This window comes from Astatotilapia calliptera, chromosome 23 (genome assembly GCF_964374335.1).
Source record: "Astatotilapia calliptera chromosome 23, fAstCal68.1, whole genome shotgun sequence".
NCBI classification, from domain to species: Eukaryota; Metazoa; Chordata; class Actinopteri; order Cichliformes; family Cichlidae; genus Astatotilapia; species Astatotilapia calliptera.
This window is the reverse complement of record NC_137443.1, coordinates 25,949,835-25,972,772: the sequence shown is the minus strand read 5'-3', so window position 1 is coordinate 25,972,772 and position 22,938 is coordinate 25,949,835. Positions and strand designations below refer to the sequence as shown.

Sequence of the window (22,938 nt, the reverse complement as noted above, 5' to 3'; positions counted from 1 at the left end):
ATTTTGTGTATCTGCGGTGCTCGTTTTAATTCTTTTGCATCGTATTGCTTCATGTAATAATCTAAAGATGAATGTTTCCTCATCGCTCCAGGTGACCAGAGCAACCCTGAGATCAGCAGAAACATAGTGAGCTACGACCCGCATGCCGTCCCTCCAGAGAACTCGTCCTTCCTGGAGAGGAACTTCTGCTGCCGCCTGCGCTGCCTACTCGACAACTCGTCTGGCTTCCTGGTAAACACACACACCAACACGCCTCACTGCACCGGGATCCACAAGATGTTCCTGGCCTAAAGGGAGGTCTTTATTCTTAAAACTGTGTGCTTGTCTTTAGGCTTTGAACTTCCACGGCCGCCTCAAGTTTCTCCACAATCAGAACCACGTGTCGGAGGATGGGTCACTGGTTCCTCCGCAGCTTGCTCTGTTTGCCATCGCAACGCCGATGCAGCAGCCGTCCATCCTGGAGATCCGCACCAAGACTCTCATGTTCCAGACCAAACACAAGATGGACTTCACACCCATAGGCGTCGACGCAAGGTAAGGCACAGAGAGCTGTTTGAATCTCTCACTGAACGTCTGAATGAAGCTGTGGCGCTCAAGTGAAGTCTGGCGTGTGTTTCGTCCACAGAGCGAAGCTGGTTCTGGGCTACTCCGAGATAGAGATCAGTAGGAAAGGCTCGGGCTACAACTTTATCCATGCTGCCGACATGTTGTACTGCGCAGAAAACCATGTCAGAAGTAAGTCGGAAGCTCTGCTCGGTTTACAAAAGGCGAAAAATGCCAAAATAGGCACGGCCGGTTTTAAATTCTGTGTGCATCACTTGGGTTCCATAACTCAAGAAATCTGTTGCTATCTGCCAGCTGCTGTGCAGCAAAATCTAAAAATGACACGTCTTCTTGCAGTGATGAAAACCGGAGAGAGTGGCATAACCATCTTCAGGCTGCTGACCAAGGCCGGCCGGTGGGTCTGGGTCCAGGCTAACGCCCGGCTCATCATAAAAAACGGGAAACCCGAGTTCATCGTGGCCCAGCAGAGAGCTTTGACGTAAGTCTGCAGACTTGTTTCCTCCAGCAGGAACATGACGAAGAAAAGCCGCAGTCAGATGTTTATCTGCTGCTGCTCAATCAGTTTGCTTTGCTTTCTCCTTTTCTTTTCTTTTAGTTCACTTTTATTTTTTGGTTCAACTCTTCCTGTTGGTTCCTTTCCCTTGTTCCTTGTTTCCTTTCCTCTCTGCGTTTTTTCACTTCTCGTTTCATCCCCTCATCGTATACTTTATGCTTTCGCTACTTGGTTCCTTTATTGTTTCCTCCCTTTCCTCTGTTTCTGACCTTTTCTCTTTATTTCTTCCCTTTTTCTTGTGTCCTTAATCTTTCCTCCCCTTGTTTTCTTCATCATTTCTTCTCCTCTTCTTGTTCCCTTAGTTATTTGCTCTCTTGTCCTCGTTTCCAACTTTGTTTCCTCTCCTCTTGTTACTTTCCTAATTTCTCCCACTCCTCTCCTCGTTTCCTTTGTTTTTTCCTATATTTTCTTGTTTGTTCTCCTTGTTTACTGTCTTTGCTTCCCTTGCTTCCTGTCATTTAATCTTTTTTCTAGTGTTTGATTTTCTCTTGTTTCATCTCCTTGTTGCGTACTTCATTTTCTCTCCTCTTCTTAACTCTTAAACTGTTTCCACTCCTTTCCTCATTTCCTTTGTTTTTTCTCCCATTTGCTTGTTACTTATCTTTGTTTACATATTTTTTCCTCTCCTTGTTTACTTTGTTTTCTCTTCTCCATTCTTGTATCTACTGTTTGTTTTTTTTCTTGTTTCATCTTGTGGTTTCTTTCATTGTTTCCTTCCCTCTCTAGGTTTTTCCTCTTATTTCCTGTCATTATGTCTTTTTGACTCCTGCTTCCTGTTTTGTTTCTTTTCCTCTTCCTATTTCCTTCACTGCTTCCACTCCTCTCTTCATTCCCTTTCTTTGCTTTTTTTCCTCACATTTCCTTGTTTCTCATCTTTGTTTACATTGTTTGTTTCCTCTCAATATTTCCTGTCCTTCTTTCCTTGCTACCCCTACTCCTCTCTGGTCTCAACTGTTTTTTTTTCTCTTGTTTCATCTTGTGGTTTCTTTCATTATTTCCTTTGCTCTTTTTGTTTCCTTTTTTATTTATTTTCCTGTACTTGTTACTTTCATTATTTCCTCTCCTTTGTTTCCTCCCCTCTCATCTGATCTCATTTCCCTGTGTCCTTGGTATGTCATTTCTTCTCTTATTTCCTCTCTATGTATTCCCTTTGTTATCTCTCCTCCTTTCCTTAAATTTTCCTCTCCTCTCCTCAGTTTCTCTTCTTCCCTGAGTCCTTCATGTTTCCTCTCCTTATTTCCTGTGCTGTTTCCTCACTCTCATAAAGACAGAGGTGTTTGGCTCAGTAAATGGAAAGCTTGTTTTGGACCCAGTGGAAAACTCACTCATGTGTTCACCTGCAGAAATGAAGAAGGAGAAGAGCAGCTTCGCCTCAGACGTCTGCAGGTGCCATTTAACTATGCCACCGGAGAGGCGCTGCTGTATGATGTCACCCCCAACATTGAGCCCCGTGACCCGTGCTCCGCCCCCAAGCAGGGGAAGTTTGACAGTGACGCCATCAGTCGCGACTCCTTGCTGGGCTGCATGCTGAATCAGGACCATACGCTCTATTGCGATCAGAACAGCGCGAACACCCTCAGCAACCTCAACGACATGGTCTTCAAGGATACCAACGCCACACTCAACGTTCCCGGAGACACGGAGCCCAGCCCGGCAGTGGGAAACGTAGTGAAAGCAGAAACCACGGTTCAGGAAATCATGGAGTCCCTGCAGCAGATCTTTGGGGACGGTGAGCTCATCGAAAGCCTGCACGTTGAGCCTGATGAGCTCAAGAGCTGGGAGAGCACGCTGTTGCAGATGAGCTGCCACGGTGGGTTCGGCGACGACCTCAGCGACATTCTCAACAATGACATCCTGTCTTACGTGGAGGAGCAGCTGCAGAAGGATGTCGGACTCAACCTGCCGCAACAGATTGACGGCATCCCAGCCTGCCTCTCTGGTTTGGACCCACTTCAAAACCAGGATCCAGATCAAGGCGGGGAGCTGGACTTTGACTGGGCTCTCGAGACACAGACCCAGCTGATACCCAACGGAGTGCAGATGACAGCGGCCCAGGAGACGATGAAACTGAGCCACATGGACTTTCCTCAGCCTAATTCTTCTGGTCCCAATGGACTGACCTTTAACAACGTCCTGCCAAACAGCTTTCCTCAAACGCAAAGTCAGCTAAAGGCCAGCAGCATGGACAACAACCTCGGAGCCTTCCCGCTCAGGCAGCCTTCAACCAACCCAGTGCTTCTTCAAATGATCCCAGCCAACCAAACATTTGGCCTCCAGGACCAAAACAAGGAAGGACAGTTAAATAATGTCTTTACCTTCCAGGGCACCAAGTGCAGCAAATCAGTGACACACCAAGCAGACAGCTGTGGAGAAACATTTGCCTCCAATATTTCAAACAAGGCTGTTTTCTCTTCATCACTCAGCTGCATGCAGAGCCACTTTCCTGTACAGACCCCAAACGGCAACAGTCAGAGGCAGGCGTGGCCTCAGCAGCAGCAGCTGATCACGGGTCAGCAGATGGGCTCTTTCCAGAGGAACCCCACAGACATCGGCTCTCTCAACAAGTTCATGACTCCAGAGACTTCTAATCCACTTCCTGTTCAGCAGCTCTTGGAGCGGTCGCCGGCTTCTACAAGCTGTATGTACAGAAATGCCGCCCCAGGACTGCCTGTGAACGGCGTGCACCACAGTCAGCCGAGGTTGAACCCGGCCCCCAGTCAGATTCCCTCCAATCCCTCCTGCTTTTACCAGGTCGGAGGAAGAGCCATATCAGGAATGGCTTCGATCCCAAATTTGGATGAGGCCTCACTGTCCTGCCAGATGCCCACTGGTCTGAAACCGAACGGCCTGCTGGGGCAGCAGAAGCAATATCTGAACTTCAGTGAGCAGACGCAGGTAAAGAGCCAGTTCAGCAACATTAATCTTTGTAGAGATGTGAAGTTGAATGGTTTGAGGTTTTAATACAGACACTGATGCCGATATTTGGTTATTAATCTGGCAGTATCTTTTTTGTCTTTTAGACACACGAAACACAAACAGACTTCCCTAACATTTGTTGTGGGGCATTATTTCTGAGTCCTTACTAAGATAATAATTCAGTTTAAATCCAATTTAATTCAATTTTATTTATATAGCACCAAATCACATCAACACCATCACTCAGTTGAAGGGTGTTTCTCCCGTCTCTTCTTTAGTCTCTTCTTTGGAACTTTGACAGCTAGTTTCTGGTTTATCTCTGCGTTTTCAGGGTTATGAAGGGGGTTGAGTTCCAGTTAACATGTGCCACCTACTAATCAGTCAACAGATGTGCAGTTCATAGTTGTTTACTGGTGGATCTCATGGCGCGTCCACACCAAGTTCTACCTCATGATACTCGTGTACATGAAGACCTGTAAATATTCACCCCTGGCAACCGACTGATAAGGACATTATAGATCGTATTTTTGCAGTTTACCGTGAAGTCATATCAGTCAGCTCACTTTGCTCCAAATAAAACTTGAAGCATTTAGCTCCAGGAGCCCTCACACAGTGTCAGTGAGCTTAGGCTTCAGGTCTGATTGCCGGTGGTCTCGGGCGAATGTCAGCTGATGGATTTTTGTGAGTCAGAAGTTGAATTATTTTAACTCACGTGAATGTGGTTTCGCCGCTGTTCACATCACCTGGTGTTAGTTTGTGTCAGTTTGTCTTTATCACAAACTCATTGTATGTAATTGCAGCACGAGATGACCTTTCAAACTGTTTTTTAACAACTTAGCCAGTCCCCGCTGTCACAGGGCGGGAGGTGAGGGGCACCAGCTCAGAAAGACACACACAGCTGTTCACACTCATGTTCACACTTACGACCAATTTAAAGTCATCACTTAACTCAGCAAGCACGTCTTTGTGGTGTGTTTCTCAACACAGGGGCAACTACAGTAACACTTTCTGGTAAAACACTGCCCCCTCGTGGGGAAAGCTTTGCAGCCTCTAATTACAATGTCCTATATACTTTTCTCCTTTAGAATCTATAACTGTTGTCTTATGTGATGTATTTTTATACACATGACTTTGGTGTATCTGCTATAGCTTATAATTGCTCACAGAGGGGTCGATCAGATGTGTTCTTGACACAGCTAGAAATTTAATGTCAGTGTTTTTCATCCGCATACAGTGGCACTCCAAGTCCTTTCATGTCTGGGTGATTTTGGTCTAGAAACAGTTGTTTTTTTATGTTTAAAAAACTAAATTCAGCTGAATTTTAAACATGAAAGTCCACTATTAGTCGAACTGTCGGATCAGTTAGTGTTGGTAGGTTGTATTTGCATCCTTTCTGTGGTGTCTGAAGAAATTAGTCCTTCTAACTTGTCGTTTGTCGTCACACAGATGAACAACCGTCCAGTTGTCGGGAACGGAGTTTTCCCCTTCCCTTCCCTGCCCAATGGGAACATGTGCTACTCAGAGAATAAATAGGAATCAGTCGCTGTGACTTCTGGACGGCAGAGGATCTCAACTTGAACTGAAAGGAAAAGACTGAAGAATAAGAAAGTGCCAGAAAATGGACGAGAAGACAATCAAAGACACCCCTCCCTCCCTCCCTCCCTCTTTTTATTTGTTTTCTTTTCTTTCTCTTATGACGAAACAGTGATGAAAGCTGTTAGAGTTCATGTTTGGTTCAGGGTGGCTCAACAGGACGAAAAATCAGGATAAAAGCTTGGATTCCTCTTTCGGATGTGGTTGGATTGTACCAATGCAAAACGACTGCTTGGCGAGAATATTTGGATGTATGGGAACCAAAATGAGTCCAGTCTGACTGAGTTGATCCCTCTGATGGAAACAAGTTAAAGGGCGCTGCTTTTTATCAGAGGTAGGTGAAGCTGACATGACCAACTAATCAAACCTCAGCCACCAAAACCCAGTTAACCAACTCAAATTGTTTTAATATATTTGAAATGAGTTTTTAAACCAAAAAAATGCCCCAAATTTTGAAAACAGGTTTTCCAACAGCTGGCAGAAACTCAGCAAAAAAAGGAAGAAGGCTCCACCTGGTGGTGCTATCCAGCAATTGCACCTTAAAAACCAATTAATTAAGAGGAAGATCACTATATTAGTATGGTCATGTATATATTCCGCCACAGATGAGGACTGGCTGGTTGGGTTAGCTTCCCCCTGTTGTAATAAAAAGCAGATGATTTCCCTTCTCCTTTATTTTTTATTCTTTTTAAAAATCCCCTTACTGTGTGGATGGGACGTTTCTGGGTGGGACAGATGGACCTGGAAGTTAAAGGAAACATCACTGAGGCAACTGCCTGTCAATCCTCTGCCGTCTGCAATGTACACAATTTCAACACCTTTGCTAATTTGAACGCTCAGAAGGATAGCATATACCAACTTTTTTTTTAAACATTGCTGTTTTATGTCCCTTTGAACAGGCATCCTGATTCAGTTCATTTCAAGTCTTTACTGTCCCAGTGAGGGAGATTTGCTTTGCAGACAGGGTAGAAAATTATTGTAGTTTAAAACGAAAAGAAATGCACAAATAGACATCGGCATCATCCTACTAACAGACCATACGTAAGATTTAATTCAGTGAAAACAGCTGCTTGTTGATATATTTTAAGAGCTTTGTCACTGAGCCAGTTTTCTTTCCTTCCTTTTCCTTTTGTGTTGTTGCTTTATTTTTATTGTACCAGGAAAAAAATTGCAGATCGTGCCTTAAACTGACAGGAACTTTAAAGGGACAGTCAGTAGAGATTAATTAGAAGACCAAAGTTGCCCTTGCCTTAACTAAGTCACGCAGGCCCAAATAACCTCCAGCCACTAGGGAGAAGCATGCATTCTCCAAACAAGCGGTGCTCGAGGTTGCAATCAATCACAAAAAACTTCTTTGTGGTTGTTTAGATCGTTACCAGATTGCTGCAGTCACCTATTGTTTCCATGAATGACAACTTTTTTTTACAGTTTCACTACCACTAAAATACTTTGCAGACAAGTGAGCATCAAATGCTTCAATCTGCTAGCAACCAACGCACTTGCAAGGAGATCTTCGGCACAAATGATTCACCCAGCAACTGCAAGCAACCATTGTTTGCCTGTGTGACTGAAGCTTTAGCCATTATTTGAGATTTTTTTTTTGCACTACTCCTTTAAATTGTTTGACTTGCCAAAGCACAGTGAGAAGTCCGAGACTTACTATTGCTAGACAGAAAACTGAGAACAATTTAGACAACTTTAGTACTTAGTTGTTGTTTTTTAATTATGTCATTTAAAGGTTATATCGAAATGTTTTAATGATAAAATCAAACAAATTAAAATAAAACTTAAACTGAGTCAAAGTTCAGATTTTTTAAAAAACTTTTATTGTTATCTTTTTGTAAATCCAAACAACTAAATCTTAAAAAAAAAACTGAAGCTGAGGATTTTTTACAAAACCAGATTTCTTGTTACCCACAACAAACCTCCATCCTTTGTGTCTTTTCTTCTTCTTTTACTCATTTCTTGCTATCGGAGTAACATTGAAACACAGAAGTAAAACACTCAGAGGCAGCTATTGTATATTTTAAATGAGAGAAAAATGGAAAAAAAAAAAAGAATTCACACTTTATAGTGTCTTTTAAATTGACCTCTTTTTGACTGTCTGTTTAAAACAGTTTAGGAAACAAAGCAACCTGTTCTGAGCTGTGAATTTTTGTTCACATGACTAAATCAGTGGCATCAAGGTTAGAAACTAGTGCTGTCAGGGTTAATCTCATTAAAATGGCGTTAACACCATAACCGCATTATCGCGGCAAATCTCCGTTAGCGAGTTAACGCGGATCGCCCCGCATTAGAGCGTTAACACATTAGCGCCGTCCAGCCCCACGCACTACAATACATGTGTGGAACCCCACAAAACAACAGTTGGTCAGAGAATAAGTGAATAACTACACATAATAATGTTAGGAAAATCTCTTGACGTTTCATGTGTCTGAAAGAAAAAAATCTGCCAGTATATCACAATATTGGATTTTTAGATGACCAATATCGGTATTGGTATCGTTCTTCAAAACCCTATATCACTCAGGCGCTAGTTATCTGAAAGTGTTTTTTAGTTTTTTACAGCTTGCTCTAAAGCACCAGAATTTGACCTCATGCAGCTCCAAGTTTATGCCTGTGTAAACGTCGTTGTGAACCTTTGCAGCAGTTTCACCAAAAGCCATGAAAGCAAAACTAAATATCAGCACTCACGGGTGGAGATGGAGATTCAGTACAGAAATAGTTCTTCACAGCACTTCTGCTTCTCCTCCTCTTCTTTTAATCAGAGCTTTTCTTCATAAAGTATTCTCTAAGTGGAAATATAAATATCTCCTGTTGCTTTATCTACATTATACTGACTTTGTACTTTTACTCTACTTTCATTTTCAATCCGTCGGAGGCCAAGACTCCAAATGCAGTATCTTTGTGTAACTGTATATAAATATATATATTTGTCCTTTTATGCTTTTTTTTCTCCAAAGTATGTATTGTCATATATTGTGTATTTTAATATTGTATTGCCTTAACATGACCCACACTTATCATTTTTTTGTACATTTTCTGCACATTGCATATGTATGTAACCTCCTGTTATGATGTTTTTTTATTATATCTTGTGGCTTTGCCGTCAATATTTGGCTTTAATTGTGTATGAGTGTTTGACTCTTTACATGCTCACCATATAAATTAAATGTGATCTGATCACACAATTGCTATATTTTATTTTATTTTTTTGTGAAAACAAAGTTTTTCTAAACCTCCTTTAGGAAAATTTGGGATTAAAAATAAAACAGTGGATTGAAATTCATAAATACATATTAACTAATAATTAATAACGAATAAAGTGATTAATAATACAATATAATATAATATTACTGGTTTGGATTGTTGTGATGGTTTCCACAGTGGCCACTAGATGACAGTGTAACTATTTTGGTAAGTTTGACTTTTTCCTTGAAGTTAAACTTTAAGTTGATGATTTCTGCAAATAGGGCTAGAAAATATATTTATAAAAAAAATAAATACATACGTAGTTGTATGCTTCATGGACAGATAGATGTTTTGACTGTGATATAAAATTAAAATTGTGACAACAAATGTATTTAAAATTGCTCAAAAAGCTAAAGCTTTTCCAGTATATATGCTAACATGAGGCAATCGACCTTTAATGCAGCAATAGTACAAAATAAGTTGCTGGTAAATACATTTTTTTTAAACTTGACATCTTAGAAGCCTAATTTAAGAGTGAATCCTTCTAAAATTGAAGACATTTTTCTGATTTTGAAACATTTAAGATTGCCCTTGAAACACAATTAAAGAACTCATATAGAGTTCACTGTACAAATCCTTAAGCAAAATAAATTGCAGCTTGCAAGCTTTAAAAAAGTGCTGGTTGGAATTCCGATTAAAACACTGCTATTTTAAATTCAACTGATCGTTATTGTTTTTCTTACAAACAAACAAAACCTTTACTGCAATTTTTAAACATACAAAAAATGTATAAAAATGTATTTAAACAATGTATAATAATAATAATAATAATAATAATAATAATAATAATAATAATCCAGAAAAACTTTGTGGTTCATACTTTGTTATATTTTGTAAAACAAAAAAACATAAACAAGGAAATGAATTTTAACATCAGAAAACAACAACATGTACATTTATGATGTTGAAAAACGTTGTTTTTTACATTTTAAATGAAAACTCGGCGACGTTTTTTTTTTTCTTCTCTTACGTCACCTCTGACCCGAAGCGCGCTCTCGGCTTCAAATCAGTGCCCAGAAAGGTGCCCGGGAAGCGCGCGCCGGTCAGAGAGCAGAGTAGAGAGAGACAGCAAACAGGGAGGAGCGCTTTGAGGACGACAACTGAAATTTATCGACGATTCTTACAGTTTTTTGATGTGTCAGGATGTGAAGCTCAAACTGTTTGTTTTTAATGCTGGATTTGAGCCGCCGGCGGGGCGCCATGGACGGGATAAACCGGTGACGGTACCGTTACTACTTTGACATTCCTCACCGGGAGCCTCGGTGCCTCAGCTTCACTGTGAGTTTATCTATGGCGTCTGTTTCAGCCCTTTGAATTAGCGCTGTAGTTGTCGTTATCACGGCTCTGGCTAACGGTGACGGCCCGGGATGTTGCACATCAGTCGGTGAGAACAGGTGTTGGTGATCCGCGGTTTCTGGACCAGTTTGATGGATTTCCTCCAGCTTCACTGTGAATAAATCAGCGAGATGTATGCCGCGCGGAAAAGAAGAAAACCGGCCCAGAAAGGGTACGTTATATTTGTTATCGTGAACGCCATGTAAGTAGTAATGAAATGGGTCTGTTGTAAGCTTTATTTTTATACACAAATATTATATCATTATTTAAATATGAAATATATATTATATTGGTCGTATTTATTGTAATGTTATGAAGACAGGCACAAAAAAAATCTTTTTTAAATGTTTATTTAAAACACTACAAATTTATAGTGTCACTGGCATGTTACAGATCGATGGATACAAATAAAAAGGCAACAATTGTTTAGTAGTAACCAATATTAGCTTTTGATACTGACAGCAATGTTCCATGTTATTTTTGTTATCATTATTATTATTATTATTATTATTATTATTGTTATTATTTGTAGTAGTAGTAGTAAAAGTGCACTTTTACTAGTGGTGGTCTGTTAATTGCTGTAATAAAAAATGTATTTCTTAGATTATGAGATGACCAGAAAGACTTCCCTTTTTCCTGTATTTGGGAAACTCTTTTTTTGCTACAGCAGTTACTATATTAATATTATTGCTAACAGGGGATGGATAATAATAATAATAATAATAATAATAATAATAATGTTATTATTTTTATTATTATTAAATAACAATTATAATGGATGGATGAATTACTATGCTGATGCCCAAATAGAGGTGTGGTAATACCCCCGTGTCTTGCCCTAAGATAGCTGGGACAGACTCTCATAGGACACCAGTGCCCGGCTCCCTCGACCCTGAATTACAGAAGCAAAAGAAAATAATATCTGACATATGCCTCTCATCCGGACAGATGTATTGTATTTCACATGTGGCTTTGAGCCCCACACCAAAACAAAATCAGTGAAAAATGCAGTGAGTGCCATCTGTAGAATTCACAGATGTCCTTAAGTGCACAACTATATAGGATTTTGGATTTTTAAGACTGATACCAATACCGATATTTGGCCGTTTAAAATTCTGATATGAAAGTTGATATTTTTTTGTCTTTCAAAATCAAAACACAAATAGATTTCTCTTAGTATTTGCTACATGTAGGAATTTATGACTCCTTACTATGATAATGTTAGATGTTAGTTGTTGCAAACAGGGAAGTTGCAGAGCACCCTCTGGTGGACAAACTATGCAACGAAATTCTCGAATCTCTTCTTCGCTTTTTTACTTTTCAGTTATCAGCCGTTATAAATGTTGATACCAATATAGTGGCAAACAACTAATATATATATGATTTTATTTATATATTGGCAATCAGAATTATGATCTGAATGCATTGTTGTGCCAAACACATTTTGCTTTTCCAACGTCAGCTCTATAATTTATCTTGTTCAGGGTTTGTCGGTTCATTGCTTCATTTCTCTTCATGTTATTTAAAGTTGTTACATTATATGTGGTATACAGGGACTAGGGTAAGATGTAATAAAAGGACAGAACAAAATAGAAATGTGTAATGTGTCACCAACTGCCGCACCTGTAAGAAAAACAAACATACAACACCTGTAACTCAAACATTTGAAAATGCACAGGTATATAAATCAGCAATCTTCTTGTGGGATGTGTGTCTGTGTGTGTGAGAGCGAAAGAGAGAGAGTGTAGAGTGTGTGTGTGTGTGTGTGTGTCTATGTTACGAAATGTAAAATGAAAAAGAGCGTGGGAAGCCTCAATAATGCTCCCATAAGCCAGAGAGAGACAGAGATGGATCCAGGAAAACTGTAAAAATGTCTTGATTTCCAGAGTCAAACCGCCCCCCATCGAAGGCGCCAAATCCAACCCATCCAAACGCCACCGTGACCGCCTGAACTCGGAGTTGGACCAGCTCGCCAGCCTCTTGCCCTTCCCCGAAGATGTTATATCGAGCCTGGACAAGCTGTCCATCCTGAGGCTCAGCGTCAGCTACCTGCGCACCAAGAGCTTCTTCTCAGGTAGGAAACACTGCACACCTTTAGGAACACTGAGCTTTACTTTTACCCGTTGACCAAGGGCTGTCTTTAAGTTACCTTTGCTCAAGGTGGACTAAACGGCGGAACATGAACACTGTAAAAGCAAGGGGTGTGCATGATTTATAAGTCCAGAAAGTCAGCTGTGGGATTTCTTTGTGGTCCAAGACATCATCTAGTTTAGGCCTAAGTCCTGTTTCCTTCACAACCACCTCTTTTTCCAATTTTATTTGTTCATTTATTTATCGTTTCTATTATATTTTAAGTTCAAGGAAGTCCAAAACCATACTTTTTAAAGAATTCAATCACTGTGTGGTGTTTGTCAGGTTATTGAATAATCATGTTGAATACATGTGCTTACACTTATTATGGTTTTTGCCATAAAAGAGCATCTCTGCTGTAGCTGCCAGTAGCTCCTCACAGGAAGTTGACTGCATCTTTGCAGGGTGAAGTGATCTCGACTTAAAAAAGTACAAAAGATGCATCTTGAACTTGAGATAGATGCAGAAAGAAAGAGAAGGTGGCAAGTGTCAGCTTTGCCCTTTTCCTTCCTCGCCTCCTGAAGTAGCTTTTCACACCTCACAAAGAACCTGCAGACACTGAGGCAGAAAGCATGCAGACAGAGATGGAGCCGAGAGGGTTTTAAGTACACAGAAAGGAGGTCAGAGAGGCGGTCTGCGGGCCAGCAGATGGGAGAGTCAGGAAGGTTTTTACTGTTGTAAGGCAAAGAAATGATTCATCAGATGGAAGATCAGTCACTTTAACACAGCTGTTTGTGATGGAGCTGAACCAGATTTTATATAAGTGAGGCTCTGATGCAAGGTAGCTGGGACTAAGTTGGGTGATTACAGTTCCTCAGTTGCATTTTAGGAATTGAAACCTTCAGTGTGTTGTAGTAAGACTAATGTCTAGGTCACAGGTAGGAGGACAGAGGAGATGAGGGTTTTTTTTTGGGGGGGGGGGGTTCCCATGTAGTTTCCATGTTTTGAGTGCAGACTTTGCTGCTTGCCTTTCTGTCCTCTTTGGGACTCTGTCATTGGTTAAATAAAATCCTGCTTCCTCCATTACAACCCACACCTTGCTAAACAGTGCAGACTAGATCTGACCAGATGCAATATATACACTCACCAGACACTTTTTTCAGTCCACCTGTTCAGCTACTCGTTAATCAGCCAATCACATGGCAGCAACTTAGTGGATTTAGCAACGTGATCAAGACCACCTGCTGAAGTTCAAACCGAATATCAGAATAATAAAGAAAGGTGATTTAAGCAAATTTTAACATGCTGTTGTTGTTGTTGGTCTGAGTATTTCACAAACTGCTGATGTAGTGGAATTTTCCCACACAACCATCTCTAGAGTGTACAGCGAATGGTGTGAAAAAGAGCCACAGTTCTCTGGTTGAAAATGCCTCGGTGATGTCAGAGGTCAAAGGAGAATGGTCAGACTGCTGTGAGCTGATAGGAAGGAAACTTAATCAACACTTGTCAAAACCAAGGTATACAGAAGAGCATCTCAACAGTAGCAGAAGACCGCATCGGTTGCCACTCGTGTCAGCTAAGAACAGGAAACTGAGGCTACAGTTCACACAGGTTCACCAAAACTGAACAAAACACACGTTGGGTCCCTTAGTACTAACTGACGTCATTTAAACACCACAGCCTACCTGAGTATTGTACCACAGTGTACCATCTTCTGATGGCTACTTCCAGCAAGATAACACACCATGTCACAAAGCTCAGATCATCTCAAACTGGTTTCTTTAACATGACAATGAGTTCACTGTACTCAAATGGGCTCCACAGTCACCAGATCTGAGTCCAGATAGCACCTTTGTGATGTGAAGCCAACAAATCTGCAACAACTGTGTGATGCTATCATGTCTATATAGACCAGACTGAGGAATGTTTCCAGCACCTTGTTGAAGTGATTTTCAAAAATGTAATTTGGCTTCTCTGGCAGCTTAAAACAATACAGCTAAGTTCTAACTTTTAGCTATTACCTTTAAAATTGTGACTTAAAAGCATCACTTTTGCCGTTTTAACCTCCCAGGACCTGGCATCCACATATGTGGCCATCACATTTTGGATTGACTAGATCAAAATACTAAATTTTGCTCCACAAGGGTCTGATATCCATTTACGAGGACATTATACAGCCTCTGTTTTATCAAAATTTAAAACAAATGTACAAATCGGGTTAAAAAAAATCTGGTGATTCCTTGTTTTTACATTCATCGGGTCCCAATATGCCCAAATATCAAAGAGAAATTTAAAATGCATGCCATGGAAGAGTTCAGGTCTTAGGAGGTTAAAGCTGTGCAGGAACTCTGTAGCAAGGACACAGAAACATATCCTGTTCTTGTTTAAGGAGTTTATATTTGGGTCCTCACAGAGAGTAACTTAGGAGCTGCCTGCAGTTAATAATTCAACCACGTTGAGCCTGAAGAGTTTATACAACAGAGCGAGGCTCAATGCTTGATTATGAAGGCAATGGTGTTTGTAAGGGTGTCAGTGATCGTGGTTGGTGGTGCTCTTTTTAACTTCAGTGGATATTATACATGGTTATGCTCAGGATATGTCAGCCCATTTCTACTGGAAATGCCTTTTGGTTAAACCTTCAGCAAGGAATTTGCATTTGCACTGTTACATTTTTATATCACTGTAATGCACATAAAAAAACCAGCTGCTTGTTTAAGTGAAAATAAATGGATGGGTTTTTTTTGCGCTAGTAATGTTGTGGAGTTGTATTTTGTCTCGCATCAATTATATCGTCAGTTATATCGTTATCGCAAATTTTCAAATATATATCGTGATAAATATTTTTGGCCATATCGCTCTGCTCTAGAAGTAACTATATAATTAATTGCCCAACATTGGTCATTATATACTGTATTTTGCAGACAGAGAGCTACAGACTCTCTCCCAGACCACAGACTCATACTCATAATACAAGTCAGAGCTTTATTTTTTTTTAAAAAGAAAGTTGCGTTTTAAAAATTGGAGTTCATGTTATTTTTACTTCCAATAGTGTTAACATACTACACAAGTCATGAACAAGATTTTTTAAAATTTTAATTGTAAGTGGGCTAAAGCACTTAATTAAAAGTAGTCTAACATAAATGTAAATGCTGTAATTTGATTATTTTAATAAACCATGTAACTTGGATGGATTCGATGCTGGCGTGTCCTCACACGTCTAAAGGACCGCTCAGGGAGTTTGTGTGTTTGCTCAGACACATGAAAACTTAGAGGGAACATTGGTGGTGACCCTTGCGTCTGTGATTCAGACTCTGTTTAAGAAGTGCAAAAGTGCAGAAGGATCAGCTTTGTCGAGGAGTTAGCGGGCTTACGGGCATAGCAGATGGATTTTACTCTGTGTGTGTGTGCGTGCGCGCGTGGGTGTGTGTGTGTGTGTGAGGCAGCGCTGAATGTTTTCACAGATTATCCATTAAAAGCAGATTGTACATCTGTCCAAAAACAACAAACAGCCCTCAGAAATCTGCTCAGCCTGAAAAATCCTCCAGCGTCAGTCAGTGTGAGGGAGAACGCGACTTTGCCAGTTTATGCAAGATTATTTTGTGTGTTCATATAAACTGATATAAACTTAATCTAAGTAATGAGACTAACCAAAAAGGATTTACATATGGCCATCAGAGTACACAGACGTAGCTCCTAAAAATAATAACCTTTATTGCTTTATGCTTTATTTTCTGATTTAATTTCATTATTCATTCAACATATTGAGGATGCATTAAATCGTGTGTTGAACCATTAATAGTGGCTTTTTGTTTTCTCACAAATCTGTGTGTTGTAGACTTATTTTGGTTTTTAAAACCTGCATTTTTGTCCATTTTAGAGATATTTAGAGCAACATTTTAAAAGAGTAACGGCCACAAATGATAAATATAAAGCCACAAAGTGCTTGGATATCCTGGATAATTCTCTTTTCTCACACTTAGAATGAGCCAAATTTACAAAATAATCTTTGAGTTTTTTAGAGCATGACCCAAAATAGAGCGACTGACTGTAAAACAAGGAGTCTGTGTCCATAATTACTTTTAACTGTGAAGGAACCACTCGTCCCAAACTGCGCTGCAAATCTCAGATAACACAGGGAATGACTTGCAGCCTTCTTTAATTTCATCCTTTTTCATTATCACAGTGTTGCATAACAATAGTTTGATGATATGTTGTAGTTTGTGAGTTGTGTGTGTGTGTGTGTGTAGTTATTAGGGACGTGCATTATGACAAAAAAGACACAAAAGTGCTGTTTCAGCGTTTCATACATTCACACATTTCATCGTGGTCTTGCAAAACACACTGTTCACAGCAGGAGTATTCAATTAAAATTTAGGGAGGTCTAGTAAGAGAACATTTCCTCAAACAAAGCTCCAGAATGACGTAAATTTTACCTGCATTATGATTCAGTGCATATATATATTTTGAAGTAGCAGTTGTAAGTTGTAAATATAACAAATACAGATACAATTCAACAGTATTTCAGCCATTTTTGTTTATTACTAACTTTCACAGTGATCTGGGGGATATTCTGAATATAAAATAATAATAAAATTTTCTTTTCTTGTTTCAAGTAAAATGCATTTTTATTCACAGATGAGAACCCCCCCCCCCCCCCCCCCCAGCCCTGACTGAAACATTACTTTCACCATTAGATGGATTTACTTTGGTAACCTGAAAAGGACTCTGTCTGTGACCTCTGACCTCTGTGCTGGAGTTCTGGATCTGTCTGGGTTACTTACTTCCTTCTCTCTTCGTTTCTTTTGCTCCGTGTTCTGGGACAAAGCTTATGGCCCCCAACCCTGACCTCACAGCCCATTGTTCATTCAGTGGGCTGGTTTCAGTTTCTGTGCAAATGTACTGTTTATAAGGTTGGGGAATCCTGCAGTCGGCTGAGACTGAAGAAGTCACTTGGATGAGTGACGAAACGTTTCTCCCACTGAAAACGTTATGTCCAGATGAACAGAATCAACCTTTTGGGATTTACTTACCTGGATCATTGAGTATGCATCAAAACATTGGTTTGTAGTGTTAGCTAGTTATCAGATAAGTATGAGTTTGGATGATTTAGCTCACCTGATCCACTCTACACAGTGTATTGCTATGCCACTGTCTCCTGGGGAACTTACTGAGTTATTAACTCTTCCACTCAAATCCTCTGTAGAGCTAAAAATGCACAACAGAAGCTTCAAAAACAGCCTGCAGAAGCATCTCCATACAAGTGCGTGAACCCTGAGTGACCCCCCTATCCTCATGCTGTAGCACAGCACAAACGTATTGTAGGTCAGCTCCCCGTGCCTGTGGTCATGAGATGACCCTAACACCTGGGTTTCAGCCACACAATAATGTACGTCTAAGCAAACTGAGCACTACAGTTAACAGAGATGAGATGAAAGCCCCAGAGAATGAAAACACAGCGGGATAATCCACTCATGGATGCTTTACAGAGCCTTTGAAGAGGAAAGGGGGCAGCTGATTGAACAAAGCAGAATCTGCAGTGCTGTGATGTCACAAATTCACTCCTAGGGATGCATCAAGAAATTATCAACTGATTCCGATATGTGACATAAACAGTTTGGGTCACAGTCAATGTTCCTGACATTTTTCCAATTACCTTAGGTTTCATTCATATAACACCAGTTCACAACAGGAGATCCTGCAAATTTTTGCAGATTGGTGAACCCTGCTCAACCTCTGAGAAACCCTGCCTCTGTAAGATGTTTCTTTTATACCCAGTCACGTTACTGCCCTGTTGATAGTTAGCTTAATTAGTTCCAAAATGTGCCTCCAGCTGTTTCTTTTTATGCCGCTTTCTTTGCCCGTCCTTTGTTGCCCATGTTCCAACTTCTTTGAGATGTATTGCTACTACAGAATTAAAAAAGGGCCAACATCATTCTTAGAATAGTCCATTTTTGGAGGTTTAACCATTAGATTTGTTACATTTGAGGGTAGGGCTGTTCGATATAACGATATATATCGGATGAGAATTGTTATGGCCCTAGCCTCTCTCTCTCTCTCCTGAGGGTGCCTGTGTGGGCGTGTCCCACTACCTCCCCTGCCTGAGATGCCACCTTTCCCTCCTGTACAGCTGACTCCCATCAGCAATTAAGGGTATTTAAGCCCAGAGCAGGGTGAGCTCTGGGCCAGAGTGCCAGTAGAGTGGTTTCCAGCTAGTGAGCTGAGTGTCTTGTGGTGTTTCCAGCTAGTGAGCTGTGCTTTCCTTTTGACTTTTTGGTTTTATTTGACCAACGCCTGAGCTTTGTTTGTGTTTTGTTGGTGTTTTATGGTGATAACGGCTTGTCCGTCTCTTTTAGTTGAATTACTTCAATAAAACTGTTTTATTTAACTGTTTCGCCTCCTTGACTCCTTTTTCTGACCCGGTCACTTTTGTTACTTCCCCCTCACCGCCTAGACCCCCCCCCCCCCTCAGGGGAACGTAACAAGTGGGGGCTCATCCGGGATCGTTGAAAAGGGAGTTCTGTGTTGGATTTGGTTTTTTTGATTATCTCACTTTGTCACCTTTTAGAGATTCACAACTTCCCAGTTTAGGTAGGTGAGTGTCCAGCTGAGCTTTTTAAGTTCCTCCTTCGGGCACTCTTTTGTTGTTTTGCCTTTTTTATTTTCGGAGTAATCCTGGGCGGGGATTAGTTCCCTGTTGGGGGTAGGCAATTCAGGGCCCCGGTCGCTTAAGTTCTGCCTTTCAAGTCGCCTCGAGCCCAGCACGCTCCAGAAGATAGGTAGGTAAAGTTTGTTGTGCTTAGGAACTGGGTAAGTTGTGTTTGTTTAGTGTATACTGCAAGAGGTAAGTTGGTCAGTTAAAGTAAGTTGTGTAGTTTTCCATTAATCGGTTAATTATTGGGTAGTCTGCGTGAGTTGGCAGACGGGTGTGGCAGTGTCCTAATTAGGTGGTGTTTTTCTAACCCTTCACCATCCCCAAAATGGTTGACACAGCTGCTAGTGTACAGGTGTCTAGAGGCTCGTTTGTGAGCAATAACATTCACCTGGTTCCAGACTTCTGTGAATCCAGTGTTCACAGCTTTTTCAGTGTGTTCGAACGCCTGGCAACTGCACTGCAGTGGCCTCAAGATGTGTGGGGGGTGATGTTGCTGTGTCGGTTGACAGGTAAGGCCCAAGAAGCGTGTTCTGGTCTGTCTAGGCAGGACGGCCTGGTTTATGGAAAGATCAAAAGTGCCGTCCTCCAAGCCTATGAACTGGTACCTGAGGCCTATAGGCAGCATTTTCGAGGGTTGGAGTTGGCGCAGGAACAGTCCTATCTTGACTTCGCCAGGGAGAAGGCGAGGCTCTTTGATAGGTGGTGTGCGGCAAGCCAGGTTAATGATGTGGGGTCCATACGTGAGCTTATGCTGGTGGAGGATTTTAAAAACTCTGTTCCTAAGTCTGTGGCCCTTTATTTAAGTGAACAGAGGGCTACAACTCTACAGCAAGCCGCCACCCTGGCAGATGAGTTTACGCTGACTCATACAGCAAGTGCGGTAGGACAGGATATCCCTCTGCACTATAGCGCAGCCTGGACAGGTAAGAGTGGGCCAGCTAAGAAGGAAAACGCAGTTATGGTGTTAAGACCTAGGCCCAAACTGTGTTTTTTCTGTCACAAGCCTGGCCATGTGGTTGCCAATTGTGTCAGACTGGCACTCAAACAGAAAGCCCACTCAACACGAGAGGGGCCTGTTTTGAGTAAAGTCAGTCGTGGCTCTCAAACTGACAAGCCTGCCAGGGCTACTGATAGGCTAAACCTGGAGCACAGTTGCTCGGTAGCACCCCGTAATCAGTGTATGAGGCAAACTAACCCTGAGCTGCCGCTGGTTGACCCTTTCTCTGGTTCATGTTCAAAACCACCCTTCAGACCTGCACCCCTTGCTAACAATCATGTTTGTGTTTCAGTGAAGCCTGCTAGCTGCCTTCTGGGTTCTCCACATGCGATGGTTCGAAGCCCCGGCCATCCCATGGGACACTGTTTCGAGGGTCTGGGGCCACTCTTTGGTAATGTGGTGAACCCACTGAGATGGGATTGGCAGCTCCCGCAGGCAATGCCTAACCGTTGCTACGTGATTTGGTAGGTGGAAAGCCTGCATTTCGTCCTGACACGGCTATGGACTCACTTTTGGTTATTGTGATTTGACAAACCATGGGCTTGCATTTATGGGAGGGGGTGTTACGGCCCTAGCCTCTCTCTCTCTCCTGAGGGTGCCTGTGTGGGCGTGTCCCACTACCTCCCCTGCCTGAGATGCCACCTTTCCCTCCTGTACAGCTGACTCCCATAAGCAATTAAGGGTATTTAAGCCCAGAGCAGGGTGAACTCTGGGCCAGAGTGCCAGTAGAGTGGTTTCCAGCTAGTGAGCTGAGTGTCTTGTGGTGTTTCCAGCTAGTGAGCTGCGCTTTCCTTTTGACTTTTTGCTTTATTTGACCAACGCCTGAGCTTTGTTTGTGTTTTGTTGGTGTTTTATGGTGATAACGGCTTGTCCGTCTCTTTTAGTTGAATTACTTCAATAAAACTGTTTTATTTAACTGTTTCGCCTCCTTGACTCCTTTTTCTGACCCGGTCACTTTTGTTACTTCCCCCTCACCGCCTAGACCCCCCCCAGGGGAACGTAACACAATATAAAAACGTCTATCGTTTCATTTTACGCTATCGTTTGTTTCGTGGTGTCGCAAAATAAACTGTTTACGGCAATATTTTTTCATCATTTTGACGGTCACTGTTGTTGCTATATTAATGTCTTAAAGTTCTCTCTTTCTCTTATATTTTATATAACCACACTACAGACGGACAAGCGCCTGTTTTTATGCGTTGTCGTTAGCAACAACGACGGTAAAACCATCGCGTGTCCGCTTGTTTATTTTCCACCTTTCCACCAATAAAGCTTAAGATCCTGCTGAGACTTTTCAAAATAAACTGAATCACGTGAAAGAGTATGCAGAGTATTTACGGATGAGAAGCAAAAAGAGCCGTCAGGTGCTAAAAAATAAACCGTAGACTCAAACGTTAGAACAGGCTTTTCCCCGCAGCACGCCGTGTAATAAATACTCACAAAGAAAACGGCGGCCGTTACAACTTATGTCTAAAAATGTATAGTTTCATGCATCAGTTAAAACACTCGACTCCAGGTACACGACGCCCAGCTGGAAACACTCCACGTAAGTCGAGCTGCCCGAGATTCACAGAATTTACAGAAAATGTTACATTTTTGTGATTTATATCGTTATCGGATGATAGATGTCTTATATCGGGATATGAGATTTTGGTCATATCGCACAGCCCTATTTGAGGGTTATAAAGTATGAAGATAATTCTTAATAGTTTTACACCAAAGGGGGAAAGCTGTTGTGTGAAGCTTTTCCCCTTTGGGTTCGGTTAGATCCAGACTTAAAGGCTTAAAAACATATATATACATTCACTGAATATACATAAGAGAAAACAGTGCCATCACTTAACTTTTCATCAGTGGATTTTACAACCTACTTTGTGCGCAGCTTATTGTGAAGTCTCCATTACACCGATACCAACCAAAAATCTGTAAGCCCATCACAAACACTGAGAACATTTCAAGTGAACTTTCAACTCTCCCTTCAACCTCTGTGATTATGTCTTTGTGCATCAGATTTCATTCCGCCTCATGAAGCAGCAAATGAAGGAGAAGAAAATGTCACATCAGACTTCGATGCTGCGTTCATGACATCTGGCAAAACTCGTGAACTTGAAAGACGCTTGTCAGCAAATTTACTATCAAAGAAGAAAATACAGCTGCTGCACTACACAGCTGTTTCATGTTGATATGATTTTATTCATATTTATTCTCATCAAATTGTTCCACATTCACATCCATGCAGAGCTGTCCTTAAAGTAGGAGTATTTCCTTTGATTTTTACCTGCATTTTCTTAGGACACGAAACTGATGCAGGAGTCCTGCAGGTCATTAAAACAGGTGAAATTGAAATCAAGGACTTCAAGCAACCTTTTCAGGTTGTTTATTTATACCACATGTGATGGACCGAGTTGAAAAACAGGAGGAGCCCAGGAGTTATTAGAAAAATATAGTTTCCATTTATTTAACCCCCAAAAATTATATTTACAAGACTAATAAATGTTGAGCTTATAAAAGAGGTCAAAGAAACAAAACTGAACTCAGGCACAGACTGCAACCTTAACAAACCAAATGACTGCCCAAACATACATAATTGACCTAAAACATGAAATGACATACAAGGGTATATATAATGGCTGATCAGACCATTGTGACACATGAGGGGTAACAAACAAACACAATCATAAATCACAAACGATGCAGTACAATCTGGTTTGTTAATAAACTAACCACTAAAGAAGAAAATCAAAAAACCCCATTAAACCCTAAACTCAAATATTTAATTAAATACAAATACTTTGTTTTTAAAGTAAAGAAAACACACATTCCCCCTTCAGCAGGAAGTGGTGGTGTGGTCCAATTATCTTCCTTTGTATTTAATGGTTTCAAACCCTGGCTACCATCTTTTGTCCAGCAACTCCCAGGGATGATGCCAGGTAAGAAATAAAAAGACAAAGGTTAGTCAGAAAGCAAAGAAATGAAGTAGTATGAATACATAAGTAAACTAAATGT

At 41.0% G+C, this 22,938-nt stretch overlaps 2 protein-coding genes across 4 annotated transcripts in view; both read left to right on the top strand.

Moving 5' to 3' along the window:
• ahr2 (aryl hydrocarbon receptor 2) overlaps positions 1 to 5,680 on the top strand; it is a 94,803-nt gene extending 89,123 nt beyond the window's left edge. Inside the window, exons 6-11 of the mRNA XM_026157809.2 lie at positions 92 to 231; positions 332 to 534; positions 626 to 735; positions 901 to 1,042; positions 2,461 to 4,012; positions 5,480 to 5,680. Coding sequence (XP_026013594.1) covers positions 92 to 231; positions 332 to 534; positions 626 to 735; positions 901 to 1,042; positions 2,461 to 4,012; positions 5,480 to 5,566 — 2,234 coding nt within the window. The 3' untranslated portion in view covers positions 5,567 to 5,680. The remainder of the gene's footprint in view (positions 1 to 91; positions 232 to 331; positions 535 to 625; positions 736 to 900; positions 1,043 to 2,460; positions 4,013 to 5,479) is intronic.
• A 4,161-nt stretch (positions 5,681 to 9,841) lies between these two features.
• ahr1b (aryl hydrocarbon receptor 1b) overlaps positions 9,842 to 22,938 on the top strand; it is a 65,557-nt gene continuing 52,460 nt past the window's right edge. The window contains exons 1-3 of one of the 3 annotated variants that reach the window (XM_080297867.1): positions 9,842 to 10,156; positions 10,260 to 10,385; positions 12,100 to 12,287. In XM_080297867.1, coding sequence (XP_080153993.1) covers positions 10,345 to 10,385; positions 12,100 to 12,287 — 229 coding nt within the window. In that variant the 5' untranslated portion in view covers positions 9,842 to 10,156; positions 10,260 to 10,344. Of the gene's footprint in view, positions 10,386 to 12,099; positions 12,288 to 22,938 lie in introns of all 3 variants that reach the window. The other 2 variants (XM_080297868.1, XM_080297869.1) reach the window with 2 other exon arrangements.